At 40.1% G+C, this 12,698-nt stretch overlaps 1 protein-coding gene across 3 annotated transcripts in view; it reads right to left on the bottom strand.

The window, feature by feature from the left end:
* The window catches only part of tmem131l (transmembrane 131 like), a 49,675-nt gene that overhangs the window by 20,065 nt on the left and 16,912 nt on the right, over positions 1 to 12,698 (bottom strand). For all 3 annotated transcript variants that reach the window (XM_056738102.1, XM_056738106.1, XM_056738096.1), the window contains exons 4-6: positions 8,565 to 8,636; positions 985 to 1,108; positions 739 to 855 (exon numbers count right to left, since the gene is read on the bottom strand). In XM_056738102.1, coding sequence (XP_056594080.1) covers positions 739 to 855; positions 985 to 1,108; positions 8,565 to 8,636 — 313 coding nt within the window. The remainder of the gene's footprint in view (positions 1 to 738; positions 856 to 984; positions 1,109 to 8,564; positions 8,637 to 12,698) is intronic.

A 12,698-nucleotide genomic window follows, 5' to 3' on the forward strand; every position in this document is an offset into this window, starting at 1 on the left:
AGATTAACAAAATAATTCTGTCATTTGATATAATTATTAGGCCGTAAACCTTTTATTGCAACAATTAAAACATTAGAATGCATTTTTGTCAACTTTTTGTCTATTGTTCGCAGCATCTCAGGCAGTTGACTTTGGCTTCTCTGTTAACAAACTGTTCCCTTTATGATTTGGGTCAAGAGTATTCATTTCTTTCACATTACGCTCTATGTCAAAATAAAATTGCATTAGTAGCATACAGTTAGTGCTAGTCATAAGATTAATATGCATGATCAATTTGTGAAAGTATCAGAAAGTATGTGATCTCAGCATGACAGGTCACTTAAGGGGAAAAATAAAATAAGATTTTATTTGATAATTTGTATGACTGGAGTTTTCGAGTGATTCTAAATGACTTTTCTGCTTAAAAGTATTTTATTAAAAAATCAACCAAATAAAAGAAAATAAACAACTTCTTAAGGTCAAGTATTTTCTGCTTCATATGCAGCATGAAACGAATTGCAAAAAAATATTCTTGACATACACCCCCACTAAATATTTAAAGGGCAATCATATGCGCCTTCATCAGGGCAGACTGCCTCCATCTGCAGTTAGTTAGGTACAGATAGTCCTGTTCCAAACTCGCATCATTGTTAAAGCCAATGTTTTATGGTGCAGCTCAAACAGAATGCAAATCCATTTACTGCTGCCAGTGTCACAAAAATTACACACTTCACCTTTAAACACCACTATAGAACTTGCCTGGTATGATATCACCCCATGGGTTGATGTGTTAATAAATAATGAGATTTCTTCATTGCCCTCCACTGTGGGGAGGAAAACGATTTGAAAAGATGTTCTCCCTCTGGGTGGAATTACCTGTAATGAGAAATACAAGAAACTCTTACCACAACAGTAAAGTCATTTAATTCCCACATTGGCAGCATTACATTTATGTGCGGAATGTGTAAAAAAGTACACCCAATGTTAAACGAGGGACGCACATACCCTTCTGTGGAAGGCAGGCATGTGAAAATGTCTGCTGGATGTAAACACAGAGAGCAGAGAGACAGGGAGCTCCTGGCTGGGATTGTAAATGTATACCGTTTCAGCTCTTGGCAGCCCCACAGGCCTGCAAAAAAACAAAAACAGATTTGCAGATAGAAACGTTAAAATCACCTTTGTTTGAATGTTTCTATTGAAGCATGTAACAATAAACTTAACCCCTGCACAGTGTGTGAAAGGGAAAACCAGCTTTAAATGATCGGTATCCTGTATAATGTTGTGCTTACTGCTTATATTAACATATCTGCATTGAGGTATAAACATGTTCATAATGAGACCACTTATGTATGTCTCCTGACACAAACAGCAAACAACAAAAGACTGTCTATCTTCTACACCGCACACTTCTCCGGTACGCACGCAGTGACCCCACTTGTGTTAAGATGAAAGTAAATGTCATTCAAAGCCACACAGGGCTGCAGCGCTTTCGTCTATTAAAAGACTTCAGTTGACCTTTCAAAGCCGATTCTAACCACAGAAAGCTTAGCAGCCTGGCTCTTTATATCACAATGTTCCTGTGGCCAGCATATGTGTGAATTTTACCATGGAGGCCAATGAAAACAACTCCATATTAGGGATGTGCGAGGCTAATCGACTAGTAGTTTTAACGATAAGCTCCTACTAGTCGACATTGAAAACAACAGTCGATAACACAAAAAATTACACAAAATGTCAGAATTGAAATGCCATTCATTTTATTGTTTCATTTAAAACCGTTTTAAATACATAATAAAACAATACGTTTGATAAAATAATTATTAATAGTCTTTAAAAGTGCATCAGGAACGAACTGTTGTAATTTTAGGTCAGCTCTAGCATGCGTTTCCTTTGTGCCAATTGCAGCACACTCAAAAATGACCACTTGAAAGACGAGTTGTGGGGGTGTTCTGAAGGAGGAAACCGGCTAGGTTTTACGCAAACTATGTCATATCAAAGTTCCTCAGCCAGGGTAATTGCTCACATACATTGAGCAGACTATCATCCGAGCATATCGCTCGCATTTTCTCAACAAGAACATGTAAAATAATATTAAAATTATAATCACATGCGTCCTCCAGTGTTAAGCCTATGTTCTATAAATGTGCTAATATGGGCAAGTATGCTTTATTAGGTGCTTTTTCATTCACTTGGCACCCTTAAACGCGTTCTGTAGCTTATTCTGTACTTTTTTCCATTGCTTTCGATTCGCTTTGTTTACACAAATTGCTTTGATTTATAAATAATAAAAACCTGATATAATGTAGGCTATCTTGTTTGTTGATAGGCTATAGGTCTACCCTAATTATAGCTTTTAGGCTACTAATACACTTTAAAATGTTTATCTACCAGAAATTGAGTCGCCGGCATGTGTGCAGAAACACCCTTAATTAAACAAATCCATCTATTCTTCTTTTTGTAATCTCCTTTTAACCACAACAGTGACACAAAACAGGCTGTTGGGAATTTACATGGTGACATTTTTACAGATGTTTCAGCAATTAAAACGGATCACTTGGCAGTCACCAACTGTATCCATCTATTCAATATTGACCTCATAAATATGCAAATTAGTACCACAAATAAAATGCCATTGTAACCTTTAAGAGTTTTATTCTGCAGATGTTTTAAAGAATACAATAATAATTACTAGAAAGCAAATTTCCGCAGTGCCTCAATGTATTAGAAAAGACTCATTCAAAATACCTTCTTTTGTTAGGAAAGACAAGTCATATGGGTTTTGAATGGCATAAAAATGATCATTCATTTTATTGGCAAGATACTCCTTTTACAAGTTTAAATGTGAAAAATGCATGTGTTGAAGCAGTGACAGTAAGGCAGCAGGGCTCCAGACAAAGAATAACCAGAGGAAAAACACAGGCGGCAAATGTTTTTTTAAGAGCCACTTAACATGAAATACTTTCAGGCTTGCTGTTGTATGTAAATATTCCCTCTCATAGGTTTTGCTCACATAAAGTTGTTTTTCCTCATAATCAAGGCTCAAATATCACATTGTTCGTCCTCAGGCTCACTAAAATCTGTTACAGCAAACAGCACATCATAGTAATGCCCCCATGTTGTATTTAACTAGCTATAATCCGCGGACTTCCATGGAGTTTTCTGCGGAGATATGCAGGCTCTTATTCCAGCTCTTGTGTGCTCAGCCTGGAAAAATGGAGAGCAAGAGCGCTGGTGCTGAGTATGCGGGAAAAAGCCCAGTTGCTGGTGTAACCGTTCGTCATGCTCTACTAGGCATAGAAGTCCGACTCTCTTACGAGGAAAGACTGTAGCATCTGGTGTCTGTGGCTAGAGCACTTCTTGGGGTCGGGAAGTGAGGTTTACCTGCACAGTAACCTCTCAGTAACCGGTACCCCTCTCTCCCTCTCCCTCTCCCTCCCTCTCCCTCTCTCTCTCTCTCTCTCTCGCTCTCAAAACGAGTCGCCAATGGCGCAAATTAATATTTTGGGTTGCAAATCACAGTCTGGAGCCCTACTTCAGCATGTGAATGTTTTGTTTAAATAGCTCCGAGCATGTGGATGGTGTAGCAAGTACTGATGAAATTTGCAGCCAGAAAAAAACAAAGGTCTGTTTGTTCGTTATCTCTATTTCCTGCAGAAATGTATGTGCTAGATGGCACTGCAGGGTTTAAAGAGAAAAAGGTGCTACTACCAGCATACTATGTTGTCAAAGTTGACGAGCAATTTTAACTACTTTTATTGTTAGTTATTTGCAAAACACAATGAAAAACAAAAAGGGTGAATAATATTGATTTATGGCAAAAGAGAAAAATCAAGGTTTCAGAAGGACAACAGGGATACTCAAGTTGACTTTATAAAAATGCCTTAGAAAAAACATTACTGCTGTACAATGTGAAACAGACCAATGTCACTTATTTGAAGCTTATTTTCAGTTAATCTCAAAACCAATCTATGGACCGATTTAACAATGTCTTTACTTTTCTGGACCTTGACAAATATAATAACCATGATTTCTATAAGGAGGCCTGGAAATCTCAGACGCCGGGAGGTCAACTTAAAACTCTTTTGAGGGAGGGTAAAATATAACCAACTTTTGATTTTGAGATAAATTTTTCCTTTAAGACAGCTCAAACATTAATTTTAGTCTGGGACTAGCCTCAAGCCTTGTGTGCGAAACCGGTCATAAAAGTCTTTATCGCACCAAGCAAAACCTACATATACAGTAGCTTGTCCAAACAAAGGTTTGCAACCATAAGTAAACCATATTTCTATCAGCACTGGAACAGACATTCAAACATAACTAGCTGCATTCACATGAAAGAAGTGAAGTAATCTCCAAACTCTGCCAATGTCCTCAAGTCAGAAGAAAACCAAGCCATATTTGGCCATCCTGTCTGCAGAGGAAGCGACCTTTAGCTTTAAAACAAAGCAGACATTCTAAAACCACATGATGTTCTTCTATAAGAGTAATATATACACAATACCTGTGGCATGTGGTGCATTATCACCTCCGTTTGTAAGAACAAATAACAAAAAAGCATCTATGCATGTACAATACAAGCCTATAAGGCAAAGACTCCAAATAAACTAAAAGGTTTAGGGGGCTATTGTGTCCATGAGTGTATAACAACGTAAATGAAATGAACATTCGGCATCTCTTTTTGTGTTCCACAGAAGAAAGACAGACACCGGGTTCAAAATAACATGAGGGTGAGTTTTTTTTCAAGCTCAAATGGGTGCAGCATGAAAAAAAGAAGTTGCATGGAACTATTGTATGAAGTTGCTGAGTTACTTTTGAAGCCTGATCATCTCCAGTGCATTTATGATTCAGAAGCATGCACTGGATCCACTTCATTTATGTGCACGCACCAGAAAAATCAGTTTAGGCCTTTTTTCTGTCAATTTAAAGTGATAGTTCACCAAAAAATGAAAATGAAGTCATCAATTACCCACCCTCAGATTGTTCCAAACCTGTATATATTTATATGTTCTTCTAAAAATAAAAAAGATACTTGGAAGAATGTCAGTAACTGAGGAGATCTCGCCCCCCAATTAACTACCATTGTAGGGAAAATAAATAAATCAATGGGGGATGAGATCTGCTTGGTTTTTGACATTCATACAAATATCTTCCTTTGTGTTCAACAGAACAAGAAATGTATACAGGTTTGGAATAATCTGAGGGTGTGTAAATGATGACATCATTTTCATTTTTGAAAACTATCCCGAATCGCCTGTCAGAAAGATCTTCAACTTCCACCTCCGGCAAAGCTTCGACCAGATCCCGAGGGAGTCTGGAGATATTGAGTCCGAGTGGACCATGTTCTCCACCTCCATTGTCAACGCGGCCACTCAGAGCTGTGGCCGCAAGGTCTCCGGTGCCTGTCGAGGTGGCAATCCCCGAACACGGTGCTGGACACCGGAAGTAAGGGATGCCGTCAAGCTGAAGAAGGAGTCCTATCGGCCCTTGCTGGCTTGTGGGACTCCAGAGGCAGCTGACAGGTACCGACAGGCCAAGCGGACGGCAGCCCGGATGGTTGGGGAGGCAAAAACTCGGGCCTGGGAGGAGTTCCGTGAGGCCATGGAGAAGGACTATCGGTCGGCCTCGAAGAGATTCTGGCAAACCGTCCGGGGCCTCAGGAGGGGTAAGCAGTGCCCTACCAACGCTGTTTACAGTGGAGGGAGGCAGCTGTTGACCTCGACCGGGGATATCGTCGGGCGGTGGAAGGAATACTTCGAGGATCTCCTCAATCCCGCCGTCACGTCTTCCATTGAGGAAGCTGAGGCTGAGGGCTCGGAGGCGGACTCGCCCATCACCCGGGCCGAAGTCACCGAGGTGGTCAAGAAACTCCTCGGTGGCAGGGTGCTGGAGGGTTCATGGGAGTTTGCCCAACCAATCCACATGTGTTTTGTGGATTTGGAGAAGGCATTCGACTGTCCCTCGCGGCATCTTGTGGAGGGTGCTCCGGGAGTATGGGATTCGGGACCCTTTGCTAAGGGCTATCCGGTCCCTGTACGACCGGAGCAGGAGCTTGGTTCGCATTGCCGGCAGTAAGTCAGACTTGTTTCCGGTGCATGTTGGACTCCGGCAGGGCTGCCCTTTGTCGCCGGTTCTGTTCATAATTTTTATGGACAGAATTTCTAGGCGCAGCCAGGGGCCGGAGGGCATTGGGTTTGGGGACCACACGATTTCATCTCTGCTCTTTGCGGATGATGTCGTCGTGCTGGCCCGATCAGACCAGGAGCTTCAGCATGCACTGGGACGGTTTGCAGCCGAGTGCGAAGCGGCTGGGATGAGAATCAGCACCTCCAAATCTGAGGCCATGGTTCTCAGTCGGAAAAGGCTGGCTTGCTCTCTTCAGGTAGGTGGAGAGTTCCTGCATCAGGTGGAGGAGTTCAAGTATCTGGGGGTCTTGTTCACGAGTGAGGGAAGGATGGAACGGGAGATTGACAGACGGATCGGTGCAGCTTCTGCAGTAATGCGGTCGCTGCACCGGTCTGTCGTGGTGAAGAAGGAGCTGAGCCGCAAGGCGAAGCTCTCGATTTACCGGTCAATCTACGTTCCCACTCTCACCTATGGTCATGAGCTGTGGGTCATGACCGAAAGGACAAGATCCCGGATACAGGTGTCCGAAATGAGCTTTCTCCGCAGGGTGGCTGGGCGATCCCTTAGAGATAGGGTGAGAAGCTCGGTCACTCGGGAGGAGCTCAGAGTAGATCCGCTGCTCCCCACATCGAGAGGGGCCAGCTGAGGTGGCTCGGGCATCTTTTCCGGATGCCCCCTGGACGCCTTCCCCATGTCTCACCAGGAGGAGACCCCGGGGGAAGACCTAGGACATGCTGGAGGGACTATGTCTCCCGGCTGGCCTGGGAACGCCTGTGTCCCCCCGGAAGAGCTGGAGGAAGTGTCTAGGGAGAGGGAAGTCTGGGCATCCCTGCTTAGACTGCTGCCCCCGCGACCCGGCCCCGGATAAGCGGTAGAAAATGGATGGATGGAAAACTATCCCTTCAATCGTCTTTTTTCATATCGACAGATCTGTAAATAAGATTATTACTAAATCTATACAATTCTACTTGTACACTTAACATTTGTAGTGTCTGAATAATTTGTATAAAATGTTGTTTTTGTAACATTTTAGTAATGATAACACCCATCAGTAGCAAACTCTCATGGCCCTCAAGGCCCTCTGTGATGACCTGAACTATGGTAAAAAAGAATATTTAAATAAACTATTAAATATTATTTTCAATAAAAGTCGGACAATTTTCCCTAGATATGTATGTTTGACTTCCTGGATCGATGCGGAGCCTATCCACGAGAGTAATTCAAGATCATGGTGCAATCGCAGTTCTGAAATATCATACAAACTTAGCATTCTACTGACAGTACAGTAAATCAATGGGAGAGATTAATTTTGAGTGACATTCATAACCTTCTAAAGGGGGGCACTTTGTTTTTTGGTAAGTTTCCGCAATCTCAGGGTTTGTTCACCAGCAGTCTCGCAAAGCTGAAGAAGCTACCGAATTTGGTTCGTTAACCACCATAAAACTTAAAAAGAAGAAAAAAATGCAGAAAACATCATTCAATGCAGCATGTGGATGAACTTTGTTATCAAGTCTCGAAAAAAAGAGAAAAGCTGATAAACGTAGTTCAAAATAACAGGAGGAAGACTTTGTTGCCATATAAAGTGGTAAGTTGTTTATGATTTATTAGGCCACTGTGCCTCAATTCATTTTAGATGCTGAAGAGCACATTTATTTACGTTGCCAAGCTTTATTTGAGATGAGTAATTTTGACTGTATTCAATTTATCACATTGTGCACATTTGCGTTTATTCTGCATAACATTGACATTTTATCAAATAAATGCTAAATTTACTGTGGTCAATTACATATGTTTAGTTCACTGTAATGTTATCGGTTTAATATTAAGATTTATAATAATAGTAGTTTATTCAATGGTGAATCTCTGTTTACTGTCTTCTAGTCTAGTCACCAGTTTTCAATGCTGAGAGTGCTCTTATGAGGCGTCGCTTTTTAAAATGGTATTCCGTACGTTAGTCTGTGCTGGTTTTTATGATCACATTGGGAGGCAGTGTCGGTCATGTGTGTGCAACCCGGTCCATTATTATGTTGAAAAGCACATACACGCAGCACGCCAATCATAATGCATACGTGTAATAATGATTTGTATTTGTATTGCGTGCTATTTTGACGATAACTGTCTTGGCTGTGCTGTTCGGCTTGTTGCATTTCAAGTCTGAAGTAGCATTGTAAATGTATCATGTGGTAAGTGTAATGGTATATTAATTATATTGATATACTGATTCCCATTGGGAAGAACTGTGTTCAGAAATGGTTTACGCTGAGATGATTGTAACTTCATGAAAATCTTGGGTTGCTATATAACCAGTCTATAATTCTCATGTGGCTCTATTTAGTTGGAAGGTAAATCAATGACAGTTTTTGTTATGTAACAGTTTAGCATGTGGACAATACACAAATAAGATGCTGGCATTGGTCTATGCTGCAGTTTTAGAGTCAAATGTTTAAATTAAGAAATCTTACTGTGTTCCAAACTCCAGTGAGGGCGGCTGAAACAGGAGCTGTCTCCCCCTCTCCTGTATGTAAAATGTGGAGCTAAAGAGGAGAAGAAAGAGAAATGATGATGTGAGTACCAATAAGTTTTAAAATGTAGGCCTATGTAAGCGTGCACATATATGTATATATACAAACAACAGTTTAAAACGTAGCCCAGGATTGTGTGCATAAAAGATTATGCAAACCTCGATTAAATCATCATGAACTCATTTAGGTTTTCTTATCTTAGACTTTGACCTAAGAAACAGATTATGCATTTTGCTGATTTAAAGTGGAAATATGGGAATGTCTACCACACATTGTTATCGTTTCACATATGTGAGTGTTAGACACAAAGGCTGCAGGCTTTGCTGGCATCATTGTTGGGGCACGACCTTAGTCTATGTTGAGTCACACGTCTGCCAAACTATCTAATACAACAAAACACAAATGCACAGTGAATCACAGTGAAAGCTAATTTCAGAATTCTCAGGTTCAGGCTAAGATAAAATGTAGGTGATTTAAAAACCCTGCAACACATTTGGTGGGCACTACCATGCTCTTTGGTTGACATCATATCAAAGCCTTTTTAGTTTTTGTGTCTTTTTAAAACCAAAGAACTATAATGAAATAGACAATACACCATACAGCTGGTGTGCAATAGGGCAAGAGGAAACAACAAACAACAGGAAGCCAAAGTGGGCAGCTGGTCAGCACTGAGGCACACATGGACGTGTTTATACTTCCCTATTACTTGAATTGACTTGAATTGTCTTTTTCAAAATACGTTTAGTAATGTTCAGGGAAAACAATAGATCACTTTGTTTTGTGAAGGTTGGTTATAGTATTTAAAAAAAAAGTGTGAACCAGTCTGTGAAAACCCAGCTCAAGTAATTTTTTTGTGATTTACGGTTTTCTACAAACAAATCGTCCTACATAATGTAAACAACATTTTGTAAAACAAGAGATGCCCAATATGTCTGCTGATAATCGGTATAAGAACGATAAAATAAATTTTACACTATCGGCTTAAAGACAGTCTGTGATCAGGGGCTATAAACCCTGTCAATCAAAAGAGAAAAGGAAATTGAAATGAGTTTGTGCTCTGTACATAGAAAATGTTCAGAAACATCACCAGTTTGATGTTCAACATTAATAGTTTTTATATTAATTAATAACATTCAGAAAATTAAGTAACATTAATTTAATCTTCAGAATCGCTATCGGCAGATATCACTTTAAATAATCGCTATCTGTATTGGTGGACAAATTAAGTATCGGTGCATCTCTAAGAAATTATAAACTTAATTGAGATCAAACTTTGATGCTCATAAACTTATAATTCGATTTGGAGACCTTGCCCTGGTTTTCACAGATAGGGTCACATATACCAAAAAGATCAAAGTGTCATGATGACACACCCCCTTTTGTACAGTGAAACACCAGGTGTGTGTGGTAGAAAACACTCAGACATTGTAGACTTGATGACACATCTGTAAATCAACACTTCAAAAGTCAACGCCTAAATATTATAATTCCACTTGTGTTATGTACTTTAACAATCTGCTAATAAGTTCTGTGATAAGTCACTTGTTTATTAGGTACATGTCAATCCTCTTTTTTCAACATAACAAATATAAAATGACCATCAATGAATTTAAGGACCTGAATTCTGCATATTATCAGTGGCTTATCCAGCCTTTCAACAGCGGGGATTCATGACAGCAAAATGCATATATCAAAAAGACTGCATTACTGAAAACTAACCGCAAGAGAAGAGGTCACGTACAAGTGCCAGGAAATAAGATATGAAACATACATGATATGAAACTAGCACTACTTTAACCAGGCATTAGCCAAAGCTTCTGATGACGTGTTTCTAGCTGTAACCAGCCTTCAACTTTTCTCCATATAAACAAAAAAATCCATGTCAACCTGGAACAGCACCAGACATGGATCAACTTAAAAACAGGTCACGAGTTCTTGACCCTAATTATCTACGTTTGCCATTATCACAGTGGTAAAACAGCCTTACAGACATGCTCGTACACATTCACAGAATTAACAACCTTCACGGCAGCCACCATAATCTAAACGCTGGACTAGACAGAATTCAAGTGCCTCAACTATCGCTGTGTGAGGGTATAAAAAGACACAGGGTAGATCCAATGCCCGGTCAAGCAGAGTTCAACGGCAGCACGTGTTATCAAAGGGCAACTGGCGGGTGGTGAGAGCGGCTGTAGGACCTATCAAGATCACGGCAGAGAAACACCAACTCAACTAAAATTATAAAAAAGGAGCTCCATATTTCATTTAAAATTATAAGTGGTGGGCCGTTAACGGCGTTAACATGCTGCGTTAACGTGAGACTCTTATCGCGCAATAAAAAAAATGTCGCCGTTAATCTATTCTCAAAGTTGGGTTGGGAGCTGGGTCTATACTACGCAAGCTATGATGACTTTCACCTTGATATTTTAGTGCGGATGTATACCTAGATTAATTGCACTGTAGGGGTCGAGAACGAGATGAGCCCCTGGTCTAATGCGCCACCTGGCTTGAGACACCCGTTCTCAAAGACTTACTTTTAGTCATTATTTGGGTAGCACACATATTCTGAATGCCTTCGGCAGAATTCAAATGAGTTTTTTTAGTCTAGATTAATTCCAAGATTAATCTAGATTAAAAAAAAAAATCTATGCCCACCACTAAAAATTATCTATTTATTCAGCGGATGAGTAAATGTATTCCTCCCAACCTGCAGATGACTCGGATCATCACAATTGACTCGCTAAGATGACTCCTGATCCCTTTTGCGTCCGTTTTTCCTGGTTGTGCCTGCTCTAAATTCAATGACCATTTGCAGCCTCCATTAAAAAAAAACTATTCTGCCCTAGTGGGTAACTTTCGGGTGGCATGGTACCACTTTTTATGTCTGATAGTCTATCATAAGTTAAAAATCCATTTGAATATTGGATCAGCACAACTTTATTATGAATAGTGTTGGAGTATCACTTCAGTCCTGTTGACACTCTATCTGGAATGGGGATAAATGCTCTGATACAGAACCAAATAAACTACTAACTAAACTAAACTGAGATCTTGTGAATCAGCCCCAGTCATAATAACTAAAATGAGTAACCAGCAGCAAGACTAGAATTCAATATCCAACTACAGTACAGATTTGATTCTACTAAACTCTATAGGTCTATGCTTCGCTCTTTCAGTGTGTCTAACCTCCTCTAAGGCACACTGGATTTATCTCCGTCATCTCAGTTGTTTTACACCTACATATGACTCTAGCTAAAGGCAAATCTGCAGTGTTGATGCAACAGTGTGCACAGGTTCCAAAAGTAAACATTAAAAGAATAACATGGTGAATGTTCTTCCCTTATGGGGTGTATCTACGAGCTTGTCCAGAGCATTTATAATCACTGCAGGGCAAATGGTTGCATGAACCGTCAAATGATTGCCAAACCAGATACATGCACATCCAGACTGTCCTATAACAGGAAGCATCATATTTGTGGTTTAGTTTTGTTTAAATAAAATGTTTAACCTACAGCATTTTGTAATGTCATAGCCTTGCCTAGCAAACCTCTTACTTTGCCAAATCAAACACGGAGACTTTCTAACATCAAGGACCTTTTTTTTCCAAAATGACAAAAAGAGGTCTCAAACAATGTGTGCAGCTCATTTCCTGTCTGAAACGGGAAGTTGTAGGTTATTTGAATAATGCAGAGGAAGCACTGTACAGTAAAAACTACACATGATCTGAGTTCAGGATTGTTTCAGTGTCATTTCAATAGTTGCAATAGATCTTTAATGGCAATATGACATAACAATTTTATTTTTACCTTAATTGTTTCTTGTGGCTCAATCCCTAAATTTAAAACAACTTAAAAACAATTTATATTAGGCCTGCACGATTAATCGTTTTTAAACCGAAATCGCAATTTGAAGGAGTGCGATGTTCAAATCGCGAAAGTTGCGATTATTTCGATTAAAAGGGCTTTAAATAAGATAATGCACCTACGTAGTATTTGACAGCAATTTTAAGTTTATCCAATAGGGAGCGTTTTAACACTTCAGTGATGCGCGGATGGCGGTTATATCCGTGGGCGC

Source organism: Triplophysa dalaica, chromosome 2, assembly GCF_015846415.1.
Source record: "Triplophysa dalaica isolate WHDGS20190420 chromosome 2, ASM1584641v1, whole genome shotgun sequence".
NCBI lineage: Eukaryota > Metazoa > Chordata > Actinopteri > Cypriniformes > Nemacheilidae > Triplophysa > Triplophysa dalaica.